Raw genomic sequence first — 16,186 nt, forward strand, 5'->3', positions numbered from 1 at the left:
AAAACCACTAGCTTTGACTAGGTGGGCCTTTGTCAGCAAGGTAATGTCTCTGCTTTTTAAATGCTGTCTAGGTTTGTCATTGCTTTTCTTCCAAGGAGCAAGTATCTTTTAATTTCATGGCTCCATTCACCATCCAAAGTGATTTTGGAGCCCAAGAAAATGAAGTTTGTCACTGTTTCCATGTTTCCCCATCTATTTGCCATGAAGTAATGGGACTGGATGCCATGATCTTAGTTTTTTGAATGTTGAGTTTCAAGTCAGCTTTTTCACTCTCTTCTTTCACCCTTATCAAGAAGTTCTTTAATCCCTCTTCACTTTTTGCCAAAAGATTAGTGTCATCTGCATATCTGAGGTTATTGATATTTCTCCTGGCACTCCTAATTCCAGCTTGTGCTTCATCCAGCCCTGCATTTCACATGAAGTTAAATAAGCAGGGTGACAATATAGAGGGTGACTTGACGTACTCCTTTCCCGATTTGGAACCAGTCTGTTGTTCCATGTCCAGTTCTAACTGTTGCTTCTTGACCTGCAAACAGTTTCACAGGAGGCAGGTAAGGTGATCTGGTATTTCCAACTCTTTAAGAATCTTCCACAGTTTGTTGTGATCCACACAGTCAAAGGCTTTAGCATAGTCAATGGAGCAGAAGTAGATGTTTTTCTGGAATTCTCTAGCTTTTTCTATGATCCAACGTATGTTGGCAATTTGATCTCTGGTTCCTCTGCCTTTTCTAAATTCAATTGAACATCTGGAAATTCTCATTCATGTACTGTTTAAGCCTAGCTTGAAGGATTTTGAGCATTACTTCGCTAGCGTGTGAGATGAGTACAATTGTGTGGTGGTTAGAACATTCTTTGACATTGCTCTTCTTTGGGATTTGAATGCAAACTGACCTTTTCCATCCTGTGGCCACTGCTGAGTTTTCTAAATTTGCTAGCAAGTTGAATGCCACACTTTAACAGCATCATCTTTTAATATTGGAGATAGCTCAGCTGGAATTCCATCATCTTCACTAGCTTTGTTCATAGTGATGCTTCCTAAGGCCCACTTGACTTCACACTCCAGGACGTCTGGCTCTAGGTGAATGCCCACACCATTGTGTTTATCCAGATCATTAAGATCTTTAAGACTCGGACAGACGTCAGAGTGAGTAATAAAGTCTTACTTCATTTTCTTTGAGTTATAAGAGGGATCAAAATATTTTTTTCCAAAACCTGTATGCTGAATCATGGCAGAAATTGAATAATTATTTGTTGAGATGAACTAACTCAGTTATTTCTTTGTTGTCTTTAAAAATGTATTCATGCACAAAGCTCCTTCCTTCTGGACAGAGATATACTTAATTTCCTCCCCAAGTACAATGAGGTTTTATGGGGATTTTTCTTTTTAAATCAGATTTTAATACATTAAATATTTGAATATATAATGCTATTAATTTATATAGTATCTCTTTTGAAGAAATGATTCATTTAATTAGGGTTGAATACATAGTTAGTAATGACCATGAAATGTCATCTCATAATTTTATAACCATTCAGTTTTCAAACTATTGCATGTGCTAGATGCTAGAATATATATTAGGGATACAGATATGAGCCCCAAACAAGTGCTATTCTTAAGAAACCATCAGATAACAATTAGGAGTCAGTTACATCACTTCCAATAATTCAGGAGAATAATGTCATACATTTTCTAATATTTAAAGCTCTGTGCAACCACTAGAGTAACTGTTTTCTGGACCCACACAATTTAATTGATGAAAGGTAATCAGGGATTCCCTGGTGGATCAGTCAGTAAAAAATCCACCTGCAATACAGGAGACCTGGGTTTGATCCCTGGGTGGGGAAGATCCCCTGGAGGAAGGCGTGGCAAACCAATCCAGTATTCTGGCCTGGAGAAGCCCCATGGATGAGGAGCCTAGCGGGCTGCAGTCCGTGGGGTTGCAGTGCTGGACACGACTGAGCAACGAAGCACAGCCCAGAACAATCAGTGTTCACCGGACAGAACACTATTCCAGGCTTTTTACTGATACTAACTCACGCAATTCTCTACAGTTCTGCCAGATAGATATCATCAATAGCTTCATTTTTCTTCTGAGATAGCCTGCTGCAGGTCACCTTGCTAGAAAGTTCCAGAGTCTGTACTTAAATTCTGGCAATTCTGGCTCCAGGGTCTAAGTTTTTAAACATTTTACATACTGTCTCTTGAACAGGAGCTCTCTTACTGTGACTTAATTCCCGCTAAACACCTCTCTAGGTAAGAGGCTACCTGATGTTGTCCAGGGCACGCTGCTGAATGCTTGCTGGCTGTGAGCAGTCCCACTGGACCAGTCACACCCTGTTCCCTCTCTGACCCAGGGTTCAGCCCCATGCTTTGTTTATGCCAGCTGCTGAGAGAATATTCATGACTCTGTGAAGTGAATATTCATATCTTTTCTGCCCTGAAGCCTGCAACCCATGTTACTCAGGAGATAGATTAGGACTGTACCCCCTGGGAAACCATGGTAAGGAGCCACACACAAGGTCCTTAAAGAGAGAGGAGGAGGGAGAGGTGGGTGAGGCTCAGAATTTTGCCCTTAAGACCCTGAGAAGGAGCATCTCTAGAAACCTCCAGGGCATTGAAAGTGAAAGTGGAAGCATTAGTTGCATCCAACTGTCTGCCACCCCATGGACTGTAGCCTGCCAGGCTCCTCTGTCCATGGGATTCTCCAGGCAAGAATATTGGAGTGGGTTGCCATTCCTTTCTCCAGAGGATCTTCCTGACCTAAGGATCAAACCTGAGTCTCCTGCAATGCAGATGGATTCTCTACCATCTGAGCCACAAGGGAAGCCAGGGCTTTGGGTCATTCCAAATTCCTTTTCTGAGAATTCTCTTTCAGGTTTGAGAGTCCTTCAATCTAGTTGACTGATTGAAATCCCATTAATTCAGAAGACTTATGGAAAGGAAATAATTAGTATAATATTGAATTTTGAAATAGTTTTGCAACAGTGTGTCCTATGATGTCTCTACATAAGTAAGCAAATTAGAATAGTTTTAAAATGAAGGCTTTTTGAAGGATGAGAGGTTTAAACCAACTGATACTGATAAACTAACTGATTGTGAGCCCCCAGTGACACCCTGTGAATGCAGAAAGTTAGCAAGAACAGAAAAGAGGACTAAACATCACATTCTGAGGGTAGGCTCACTCTCAGTATCATGAGTTTAAGTATTTGGCCCCATTTTTGCAGTGTGTATCATCTCCAGCTGTATTTAGGATACCTTCCACCATATACATACTTCAAAGAAAAACAGATTGCACCTAGAAAAATGTGCCTCCTTTTAAGCAAAAGGATTCAGGAAGGCCATTCTATGTGGTTGCACTTCCACATGGAAGCACCCACCCTCCACAGATGCCTCATCAGGCTTTTAAGGAGGTTGCCAGGAAATGCAGCAAAAGGATCTGTAGGCAGTGCCCAATTAGCCCTGTCTGCAATCTTCTAGACAAAGGCAGGCACGGGCAGGACTCCTACAGTGAGACAAGACTATCCCTGAGTTCTAAGCAGACCGCTGCTCACATCACTTGGAACATGGAACAGTTTGAAACCCAGTTTTAAAAGCAAAAAATCATTTTCTGCAACACATCACAAGGCAATTTTCTTGGCTGTGGAAACTACTCCCTAATGATAAGCCCACATGCCTTCCAGCCTCCCACCCATCCAAGGTGAGCGCTGCCATGTGTCTTCTCTAGAGACTATAGGCATATTTGCAGGACATCCTGAAACACAGGAGAAGGTAGCAGTGCATGAAGACAGAGCTTAAACATCCAGGCATCTGTCTGCTTGCACATTCCTTGGTCCACGAGGTTAGGTAGAGAGGAGGGAAGCTGGCCCCTGAGGACTGGCTGCATATCCGTGGCATAGCAGGCATCCCACGAGGAGGAGGCAAGAGGCGTGGTCAGCTGTGCCCAGGCCAGGCCCCTCCTACAGGCTTGGCGCAGCACTGCCAGGGTGCAGAGCCGTCACCTCAGCCCGCCTGGGAGGCAGTGCGTGGGCAGAGCAGAGGCCGAAGCCTTCACAGAGGGAGAGCATCTCGATTAAGCTGAAGAGTGAAGGTGGCCAGGTTAGGGAGACAGGCAGCCGTGAGTCCCGGGCACTCGGGCTAGAGGCCACAGGCAGAGTGCAGGCCATGGGCTACATAAGTGCCAGCATAAGACCAGGCTAACCACTTTCCACTTGGTGTGGTTTAAGCTGCAAGGTCAGGAAAACGCTGAGGTGGGAGGTCCCTGCTCTGCCCTCACTGAGAAGTCTCCACCCAGAGTTTGTGGCCTTTAGGACAACCTTCAGTTTACAGAGCACTTCCCTTTATCCTCTTAGCTACAATGCAGCCTTTAACAAGAACACTGAGAAAGAACCACCCACTGTAAGAGACACGAATGGAAGTTTTAAAAAAACCTGAGCAAGCACAGACTTCTCAGTCTTCAGACAGTTGAAACAAAGATGACAATGAAACCCAGGATGGGATGGCTTCCCAGATGACAGCAGGAGCAGATGACTGTGTCTGAAGAGGCACCACTAACGGCAGGGGCTCACGTTCCTGGAACCGGGGCTGACTGCAGCCCAGAAGACGGGAGATCTCTTACTTTGGAGAGTACGGTACTTGCCTCCTCAAGTCTTCCTCCCTCCCCTTCCTTCCTGCCTCCAAGGCTGTCAGGGGCCTCTTGTCTGCCCAGAGAGAAAGTTGTTTATGTTATCAAACAATGGTTGGTTAAACTCAACCTCAGCCTTTTAACTTCTCAGTAACAAGCACACAGAATATCTCCGGGTCAGCTGTTCCTTCCTACCCATCAGAGCTTATCCATTCCCTCTAGATACAGTGAAAGGGGTAGAGAAGATGATGAATGACTGATGATGGTCCTTTTTTGGGGGACTTAGCACTGTAAATCAGCAGCAGAGTATTTCACAATGACAGCAATGTGGCCCAGGCAGCCAGTATCCCTCCAGAGAGCGTGAGGGGACACAGGGCTCACCTGTGGCGAAGACGACATTCCTGGAGACCAGACGATGCTCCACGATGGAGAACTGTGGGAGCTCAATCCTCTCCACGCCGGTCACAGCCTTATCACCCCCGCGCCAGTAAAACTCAATGTCATCTGTGGTGTAGCCATCTGCCAGGAGACAGAAGCAGGGACAGCGCAGAAATGAAGCATCATTTTGTCTAAAGAAACTGTCCCTAGTAAAACAGAATTAACAGCTTGCCCACGTGTGAAGGAAATGTATTGATGTGCTTGTTTCTGCATTATCATTAGAACTAAGTTTTAGATATTCTTGTGTTACCTTTGCTGTCCGATTTGGACCAGGCTGGTGTTGAAAAGCAGAGAGACTAGAGAGGCTGAGCACTCTGATCAAAGTTCTGCCTGGAAAGCCTAATTGTGGGGCTGACCTGGACTTTGCACAGAAATCAAGTAAAAACATACAGCACTGAATAAGATGGTTGGAAGAAAAAGTAAAAACTCTAAAGAATTCTGGAAAGGCAGCTCTCTCAACAACTATGGAAAGGTTAGAACACTGAGGGTGAACTTGCCCAATCCATGTTTCACAACTTCCGGGCCATTTTGGATGGTGTCATAAGGTGTTCCTGGCCATGAGAAATGCCTTTTGTGGGGACTCTCTTGGCCCTTAGATATTTGAGCAGTGCTCTGAGCAGAAAGAGGAATTGTTATTAGCCAGATTATAGCTTCAAAATCAACTCTTGGCACGGTCTTGTGCTCACTTGGTAATCAATCAATGCTCCTTGAGAATGACTAAATAGGAAAATAGTATCTGATGTTATTTGCAGCACTCAGGAGTCTTCTAAAGAATTGGGTCAACTTTAGTGGTAAAGTCAATTAAAAATCACACCTGTAGAAAAACAGCCTATGAATATAAAAACTTTTTTATTTGAACACATAATACGAGGCAGACACGAAATATCTGACGTTATATAAACAGACCACAGCTGTGGGGATGACTGCCCCCACAGTCCCCGCCATCCCCTGGTCTGTCTGCTGTCCTCCCTCTGGGATCACGGTGGGCACACCTTCTGTCTCCACCCTCCCCTCCGACTGCATGGCACTCTATTCTCAGCCAGCGGCCATGGCGATCACTAATAAAGCACAGATCTCACCAAGTCACGCTTCTGCTTAAAGCCCTCAAACGTTCCCAATGCAACTAGCAAAACAAATCCAAAGTCCTTTCAAGACCCCAAGAATCGACAAGGCTGACCCCTCTGTACATGCCCCCTCCCCTGCACACAGAGTCCAGCCTCTCTGGTCTTCCGGCTGTGGTTCAGACCAGCATGCTGTGTGCAGAGCTTACATGCCCTCTGAGGGTATATCCAAATCTTCAAGTGGCCCACTCTTTCATACATTTGCATCCTGACTTTAATAAAAGGTTTTGCATACGTGTGTAGTCAGGTCACCAGAAAACTGGGAGAATCCCTCTTCTGTTCAACTGCTTTAAAAAGGACCTTCCTGTCCATCCTCCACTTCAATTAAAGATTGTGGTAATAGAATCTACAGTCTCCGAGGCCACTCATTATGGTTCCCAGCTGGAATAGGAGCTGCTCCCTCACTTAGATCCCAAATTTACCTTCCTGAAACTTTCATCAACTTTCTGGAGTTGTGTCCTCTGACCACACAGAATCAACTTAACTTCCTAAAGTAGCCCTTCAAGTATTAGCCCTTCAACATCATCTTTCCCTGAAGTCTTCATGCTAAATATCCTGTGCATCCCCGGGCATGATCTCACACCCCTCACTTTCTGAAAGCACAGCTCTCAGCAATCACAGCCATCGTGTTGTGCGGAAGCAAGGGGCACACCGAGAGGTGTAAACACGAGCCTGCCACCAGGGCAGCTCCCCGGCGCGTTCATCCACTGAGACATCCACTTCTCACCATACATGCAATAAACGCACAGCAAAGCCAGTCATGTGCCATCCCTCCGAATTCAATACAAATGCTGGCAACCTAAATCCACCTGAGGCTAACAATGAAGCGATGTACAGCAGGCCAGGAGAAGACACGGTGGTGGCAGCCGTATCTGGGTATGCCAGGGGTCAGGTCAGGGAGCAGGACATCTGCTTCTGAGACTATGTGGGTGCAGCTCTTGCCCCACAAGAGAAGTGCTACTCAACACTGCATTATCAATAAGGCATCTGAATACTCCTCAAATTGAAGAAAATTGCCAAGAGGTAAAAATAGCTGGCTTGTAAAGCTGAGCTCCTAATGCGAAATGAGGTTTACGCCAACTGCAGAGGGTCCCGGGAGCACAGCAGCTTGTGCGTGATGAAGCACAATTGTGAGACACCGCCTCTCAGAGTTCATTTGCTTCTCACTGAAGAGACCGAGATGGAGAGCATTTGTCTTCTTTTATTTCAGCACAGCAGACAGACTCTTAGTCAAATTAGAGTGGAGAACTCTTTATACTGAGCCTCTCTGTCTCTCTCTCTTGCCCTCTCTCTATCATGAAAGCAAAATTTGCAGAGTGGAGGATTAAACCTCTAATCTTTAAGACAGTTAAAAACTATGTCATAAAAACTTATATATGCCTTGCCAAATAATGATAAGAAGGCCTAAAACACAAAGTGGATTGAAAAGAAATACAGATACACACAGCTTTCAATCTCCAGGGTGCAGTTCTGCTCATCCAAGGGGTATCTTCTCAGGTCCATCATGCACGCTGCAGTTGTCGTGATTCTGAAACACACAGAGAAAGGGCAGATGGGATGAGAATTACAGCAGAAAAACTGCTCCTAGATAAATACTGAGTAACCAGAAGGTAGGACCCCTTTCCTCAAAGCATACCTGATTAAATATATTTCATGATATATACTAAATGAATAGCTTTTCATTATACTGCAGGCCTGCTTTAGCCAAAACAGCAATAGATATACATAATTTTATCTTGTTAACTTTGAATAATCTGGGGCAGAGAAAGGGGCTTCTTAGGAAGCACTTACTTTCAATTTTTATTCTGTCTCCTTGTCTAGTGACACTCTAACTTTTATTGCACAGAGAAAATATACCTGGTGGTAACACCCTTGATTTAGATTAAAACTGAATTCTTTGCCTTTCAGTGTGAAATATTCATGTAGCTCCCAATCCACAGGCTACACTTAGGAACTCTGAGCCAAACTTCTACTTGATTCTATTTTATTACAGTTGTCTGTTGGGCTAATAATACTCCAGGCCTTTTCACCACAAGATCATCTATCTTTTCAAAGAGAATATTTGGCTTCCACATTATTGATTATGAATCAAAATTCAGTGGGTTAGTATCCCTTGAGGTCAACTGCAACCATAGAAAGGATTTATATTGTGACCTAAGGATAGTTAAGCCTCTACTGGGCAATGGTTAAACCCACTGTACATGAAGATCAGAAACATTAAGTTCATTTCCTACTCTGCCAAAAGTCTCATTTTAGAGACACCAACCTACTCAAAGCCTCTATTGAAAATGCAATGATTAGGCTACCATGTTTTATTCTCTTTCTAGAATTCCCAGCCCTTCTGCACCACAGACCCAGCTTAACATACTGGGCTGGGTCCCTGATTCAAGGACAGCCAATAATGAGTCGACCTAGAGTATAGGATGCAGCCTGACAAAAGGCAAAACAGAGCTAAATGAATTCCCTTTCATGGGGATGAATTAAAGATGAGAATAGAGCTGAATTTTCAAGTTCATGAATTAGAGGTTTGTGATGCCATTTTTGAACTGGAGAGTCAGGCATAAGAAAGCATAACAGAGGTGGACACAATGCAGAGTCAGTGATGAGGAGACAGCAGTGCCAAGGCTGGGCCACAGCAGACAGTGTTGCCGGACACGCACAACACACCTCAGGGAACAGCACATCAGAGCTAATGTGGAAGGTGTGTGAATGGTGGCCCGGATTGTGCTCCTTCAGTGGTGAATCTTAAGCAGGAAGAAGTGAGAATGTCTTCTCCTGAGATCCCTGGAGTTACACTGAACTTCCAGACATTTTTAAGGTCTACCTTTCTCAAAGCCTAGTATCGAGTTTTCTCTGGATAGACTTCCATGTGAACATCACTCATAATAAACCTTTTACTACTTAGGCAACATGAGCAAGTTCTGCTGCAAAACACATGTCAGACACCAGGCACGTGCCAATTATGTTAGGATTGTCTCACTGAACCTAAATGCAGGTGCTAAAGGAACAGAGGAAAGCATGTCCTTCTACTAGCACTGGGTTAAGCAGCAGGTTGAGGAAAATTCTAATTTCCAACGGCTGAGCAGTACAGTGAGGGAAAATCAATCTATTTGGCAATGATGGGTCAATGCTATTTTTTGCTCTACAAATAGCATGCAAGTGCCGTGCAGACATATGCTGTAAGATCCACACCAGTGGTGAAAGTATGTCCTTTCCAAATGTCATAACACTTCCAATTATCATTCCAAAGAGTGGATTACATTCTATCCAAAGTCAACAAATAGCTCTTTGGTATATTTTTCTATAGCATCTGACTTCCTAGCCAACTGAAGAACAAGCCTCACACTTTGAAATTCTGACATGTTTTATGGCAGGCTGTCAACCCGACATCCATGCAAGATGCCTATAAGGCAAAATTAGAATAAAGTTCTGTTAAAATTATAAATTTTTGTAGAGAGGAGAGAAAGATCTCTATTGGAAATACTCAAATTTTAAAACTTTCCTACATGTTTTAGTACCTATTCACTTCACGAGTCAATAACCGAGATAACCATTTTTGTTTCTTTTCCTTTTTTGTTCCCAATTATCATCATTAAAACACATGCACACACACAAAAGCACACACACACACATGCAAATTGTGTAGGGACTCACATGTATTGTGACTTATGTAGAGTATTTCATAGGAATCATTGGAAATGGGAATCATGAAGCTAGTAGAATTGGTGAGTATCCCCAGTATAGCTGCTGTCCTGTCTCCTTCTGGTATCATACTGACTATCATATGGAGTCCTGTTACTACAGACTTGGGGAATAAGGTATAAACATCTATGCACTACTCTTCTTCCTATGGAAGAAATGCACAGAAAACCCTCTTGTGGTGGAAAGTTAAGTCATGGGAGCCTATTCAGGACACAGTGTCTCTCACTGAGACAGAAAGGCAAGAAAAAAGAAACAGGGGAATAGAAAGATCAAGAAGAACAGAGCAGGCCAGAGCCTCCACACCATCAATCACGTTGACTAAACTCATAACAGGTTGGAGATTGGACTTTTGCAGTGAAATGACCAAATTTTGTACCCCAAGGACTTTGCAGAAGCCATAGGAGGGAATTTCATAGTCTACAGAACTGAGAACTCGAGTCTAGTTAATGAAGATGGACCAAAGGCAGGGAAGCCCCAGTAGCATTCAAGCTCTAGCTGCATAATCCCAGACATGCAAGCATGTGTGCACGCACACAAAGGCACATACATTTCATATTTTTTCTAATCAATTTTATTTGTCCTGAGAAGTGACTTTAACCAACAACTAGCTCCACTTCCATATGAAAGCTGAGGATTCCACTCCTATTTCTAAGAAATAGTGGTGAAGTCAATAAGAAATATTGGGTGAAGATTCTCTCCAGTAGATCCTCTTTTTTCAGTCAGAGCATGCAGTCACATCTGCACTTTACGTAAGATTAGTTGCGAGTTCACTTTGTGCCAAACTCTGGGCTCAGTACTTGAGTATTCATGCATTCCATCTCACAACAACCACACTGTAGAGGTATTCATCTTCTTCCCATTTTGAAGATGAGCAAACCAAGGCTTGGAAAGAGTAAGGATGTTGGTCACATACAATGTTACTGGAAGGCATGTGTGGCACTGAGATCCAGCCAATCTGAAACCTGCATTCACTCTTCTATGTCCTTGATACCTTGTCTGCCTTAAATTACAAAATATATTCACCTTTTAAAAGCCTACTTCTTTTTTTCAAAGAAGAGCAAGTATGGTATAGAAATATGTCATATGTACCTATTTATGATATATATGATCACCAAAATACACACACACATATATTATATCCGTGCATATGTCTCATATATATGCCAAGTTGGAAATATACCATGTAAAGGGAGAAAATGGATATTTCCATGCTACGCCTGCAGTAACAGCAGTGGCATTCTGCCCCTTGTGGAATATGGTACAGTTTAGCAGGTAGTCCTGCCTAAGTGATAGATCCCTAAAGATACGTTTAGCAGTCCAAAGTATGAAAAGTCAAGGAATAATGTGTACTTTATTAGGGGAGTATCATCTCAGCAATTTTAAAATCTGTAATGTAACATCTGCCATCTTTGGACACCGTTTAGAAACTACTCCTGGAAAGAACGGCTCTCAGCAGGTCAAAATGTTCTTACTTTCTCAATTATATCAAGCTTATGAGATGTACTTTGGTGTCGGCACTTCCACTGTTAAAATTCCAACAATTAAAAATAATAGTAAGGGCAGATGCAAACTCTTCCTGTCATGAAGACTTTGTCAATCTGCACAAACTCAGATTTCTCCACAGGGCTCTGGAGAGGCTGTGATGAAAATACTGCTCTTGGCTGGTCAGGTACACATCCACTATTATCAACAACACTTACCTGAAATGCCAGCTCTTTGGCCAAGGTACCACAGTGCTCCCTGTCCTTGCTGGGAAACGGGGACTCTGGGACCCATACCTACAGTGAATCACAGGGCAATACACACACTCTCCTCCTCACTTGCACAGATATTTCACATTCATGGTTAACACCAGATATAACAGAGGTTAAAATGTCCTTGACTAGCTTTCTCCGAGGACTTGCAGAACCAAAGTATTTCAGTTCTGCTGTCTCTCCTCTCACCACCCATTTTGCTGTTGTCATCACACTTAGGACCATTTATACTTAGAGTGTCCTTCCATTTGTTGACTTGCAGGTCCCTTGCTCATCCTTAGATGGACCTGGAGAAGAGCTTGGTCCCCTGGAGTCATCAGTACTTAGAACATCAGCCACAGGCACACAGCAGGTGACCCGTAGATGTTCACTGAGCAAAAATGACTTAGAAAATGTGGGAACCAGGAGTAACAGGCAGAGCAGAACTCAAGGAAAACATGGAAAGAAAAAGAGGTGGCTTGGCCCTTCCTGGTTTCAATCCCCTAAATCTCAGAGCCAGAGGGGACACTCACCCTCTTGCAAGCACTGCCAGGAGGAGCTCTGGTCTTGCACTTTTACTGACACCCTGAGAGGCTACCTGGGTTCACTGGTCAAGATCCTTGCTTGGGTGATACTCCATGTGCTGATAGCCTGGTGGTGTCTGTGAATCCTTCGGTTGCAGAATAAATCTTCAGCAGGCTGATTTTCCTGCGTGTGAGTTTTTCGGCTTCCATGCTCATGAAGATCACAGCAAAATGCTGCCATTGCTGACGTCATGGCCTTTTAATTAAAATCTTGTTAAACAGGACCAGGAGCAAGTTAGCAAGACCTCCTGTGTGACTTCTGGCTTGCACTGGGGATGCTTAAAGTCTGGCAATGGTTGCTACTTATGCTCACAGAACAGCTGCACACTCAGGGCACTGCCTTATGGGTAGCCATTTAGCCCTCTGCAACTACTCCCATGTAACTTACACTTATCTCCAATTCTGTATTGACTCCAGGAATACCAGGCAGTGGAGACATCAATCATTTTTCCAAGAATATAAATTCAAATGCAAGGTTAAAGGACCTGATCAAATAATTCAGATCAACTGAGCATTCTTCTCAGGATGCTGAACCTGAGACTCCAATACTCTGACCACCTGATATGAAGAGCTGACTCACTGGAAAAGACCCTGATGCTGGAAAAGATTGAAGGCGGGAAGAGAAAGGGACGACAGAGGATGAGATGGTTGGATGGCATCACCAATTCAAAGGACATGAGTTTGAGTAAGCTCCAGGAGACGGTGATGGACAGGAATGGGTTGCAAAGAGTCAGACATGACTGAGAGACTGAAGTGAACTGAGCATCCTTCTAAAGCAAGTGCTTATTATTCATTGTGGAGAAGGCACAGAATACAGCCAACACTGAAGGTGCCCCCATTTTATTTGATAACAAACAAATGAAGATAAATTCTCAGACATGTCCAATTGCCTTTGCTCTACAGACACATTGAGTATGTTGCTGGGAAAATCCTTGCAGTAAGTTGAACATGTTGGCAGCCCCATCCCTTTACCCTTCCCAGTACCTACTCTCTTTGCCATGTCATTTGCAATTCTTCTCACTAAAGAGGAACTGTCTCCCCACTCCTGGACAACTTTGTGGCCCTGATTTTCAAACAATATGTGCCCTGCTCTGTCTGACAGAATGTGTGGACTAATAGTCACAAGTTTAGCCTCCGAGAGACATTCTGTGTTTCTGGTCCCCTTGTGCTTCTGCCTCTGCTGTGAAAAAGCCACGCTCAAACGAGTCTGCTGGTTCTAGGAGGACCATCGACATAGGGAGCAGAGACCATCCATCTCTGAGTCTGTGGGGGAACCAGCCAGAATCCAGAGAGACACTGATTAATCACCCAGACACACAAGCGATGTGCACTTATTATCATTAGAAAATAGGCTTTCTAGCTGTTTGTTATGCAGCAACACTGTGGCCATCATAGATAACAGATACAAAACAAGAAACTACACAATTAGCAAAGCATATATTATCTTATAAATAAATGGGCCTCATAACCTGATACTTCTCAGGGGTGCCAGAAAACTACAAAGCCCTTAGTAGATAGCATTTTCCTATAACAACAGCATTTACTTCTGGATTTCAGCATAAATCCACTATTGTTATATGAACATCAATTCTGGTAAAATGAGTCGTCATATCAGGCAAATGACACGGACAGTCTCCTGATTTTCAAGCAATATGGTGATAAAACAACTCAAAGGCCAAAACTGGCAATAATGCTATAAGTCAAAACCAAAAGAACAGTGTGTGTTGGAGCCTCAAGCACCTGCCAGGAATGGAAATGTCAGGGTAGATGACTGAGGTAGTCTCAAGGAAAACACTGAAGGTTCAACTCTCTAACAGGAAGGGAGAGAACATTTTGAGAGAATCAAAAAAGTACTTTGAGACTTTGAGTCTCCCCAACCATCTTGATGAAAGTGAAAGAGGAGAGTGAAAAAGTTGGCCTAAAGCTCAACATTCAGAAAACTAAGATCATGGCATCAAGTCCCATCACTTCATGGCAAATAGATGGGGAAACAGTGGAAACAGTAGCAGACTTTATTTTGGGGGGCTCTAAAATCACTGCAGATGGTGATTGCAGCCATGAAATCAAAAGATGCTTACTCATTGGAAGGAAAGTTATGACCAACCTAGATAGCATATTAAAAAGCATAGACATTACTTTGCCAACAAAGTTCTGTCTAGTCAAGGCTATGGTTTCTCCAGTCGTCATGTATGGATGTGAGAGTTGGACTGTGAAGAAAGCTGAGCACAAAAGAATTGATGCTTTTGAACTGTGGTGTTGGAGAAGACTCTTGAGAGTCCCTTGGACTGCAAGGAGATCCAAGCAGTGCATCCTAAAGGAGATCAGTCCTGGGTGTTCATTGGAAGGGCTGATGCTGAAGCTGAAACTCCAATACCTTGGCCACCTCATGTGAAGAGTTGACTCATTGGAAAAGACCCTGATGCTGGAAGGGATTGGGGGCAGGAGGAGAAGGGGACGACAGAGGATGAGATGGCTGGATGGCATCACCGACTCAATGCACATAAGTTTGGGTAGGCTCCAGGAGTTGGTGATGGGCAGGCAGGCCTGGCGTGCTGCAGCTCATGGGGTCACAAAGAGTTGGACATGACTGAGCAACTGATCTGAACTGAACTGAACTATCTGGATCTAATGATGGCACCTGGGCGGTGTATGTGGGGTTTATATCTAGAAAGATAGCCACTAGCCACATACATGTGTGTGCGTGCTCAGACATGTCTGACTCTTTGTGATCCAGTGGACTGTATGTAGCCTGTGAGGTTCCTCTGTCCATAGAATTTCCCAGGCAAAAATACTGGAGTGGGTTGCCATTTCCCTCTCGAGGGTATCTTCTGACCCAGGGATCAAACCCGTGTGTCTTGCCTCTCCTGCATTGGCAGGTGGATTCTTCACCACTGTGCCACCTGGGAAATCCTTTTTCCTATTTATAATTAAATTTTAAATTAATTAAAATGAAATCAAATTAAAAATTTAGTTCCTCTGAAGCACTGGCAACCTTCCAAGTATTCAGTAGTCACCTACGTGTTTATGCTAAGTTGCTTTGGTTATGTCTGACTCTTTGCGACCCTATGGACTGTAACCCGCCAAGCTCCTCTGTCCATGGGATTCTCCAGGCAAGAATACTGGACTGGGTTGTCATTTACTTCTCCAGAGGATCTTCCTGACACAGGATCAAAGAGATATCCTTTGAGTCTCCTGCATTGGCCAGCAGGTTCTTGACCACTAGTGCCACCTGGGAAGCCCTAGTCACCTATGGCTAGTGGCTACCCTATGGGATGGTACAGGTTCTAGAACATCTCTATCACTCTGGTAAGTTCCACTGGAAGGAGTGAGAAACATGAGTCAGACAGGATGACAGACTGGCCCTGCCTGCTAAGGCAGCCTCCCAGCCCCTCTCCCTTCTTCCCTCTCCTGCTTCTCTTCTCTCCCTCCCCTCCCTCTCTCCCCACCCTCCGGCTTCCTCCCTTCCCCCCTCACCACCACAGCTTTAAAGGGCACACTCTCTAGTTGAAAGTGGTTGCGGGACACAGTCAAACGCACACAACCCACCACCTCCAAGAAAAGCCATTGCCGCTAGAGATAGATATCCACAGGGCATGGAAACAAGCATGTCAGAACAGAAGTGTCATTGAAGAGTATGTAAAGTACCACACCTTGCATAAGACTTCATGGAGGAGTGGGCTAACCAGCATTTCTAGGGGAATACCTACTCAAAAAGAATGGTGACTAGACATAACAAAGGGAGTGCATTAACCTGACCTTCAGATTTATATCCTAAGGACTAAGGCTCCCAATGGAGCCTGAGACTGCAGGAGGCCAAGGTCACCACGTTCAAAGTCTCACCAGAAAAATCGCTGTCTCCATGGGTCTGCTCAGCTAAGGACTAACATGATGAATAAACAAGGAGATATTCTATGAAAAGTATGTAAGCATGCAAAATGGAAGTTTAAAACTTGGGAAGATGTATGTCTGGTTGTCAAAAAGCATGA

General features: G+C 43.9%; 1 protein-coding gene across 3 annotated transcripts in view; it reads right to left on the minus strand.

Annotated features, from left to right (window-relative positions):
• Positions 1 to 16,186, minus strand: part of GABRB3 (gamma-aminobutyric acid type A receptor subunit beta3) — a 270,888-nt gene that overhangs the window by 39,207 nt on the left and 215,495 nt on the right. For all 3 annotated transcript variants that reach the window (XM_065906527.1, XM_065906526.1, XM_065906528.1), the window contains 2 exons: positions 7,627 to 7,709; positions 5,004 to 5,141 (listed from right to left, as the gene is read on the minus strand). In XM_065906527.1, coding sequence (XP_065762599.1) covers positions 5,004 to 5,141; positions 7,627 to 7,709 — 221 coding nt within the window. The remainder of the gene's footprint in view (positions 1 to 5,003; positions 5,142 to 7,626; positions 7,710 to 16,186) is intronic.

Source organism: Muntiacus reevesi, chromosome 15 (assembly GCF_963930625.1).
Source record: "Muntiacus reevesi chromosome 15, mMunRee1.1, whole genome shotgun sequence".
In the NCBI taxonomy this organism is placed as follows: Eukaryota; Metazoa; Chordata; class Mammalia; order Artiodactyla; family Cervidae; genus Muntiacus; species Muntiacus reevesi.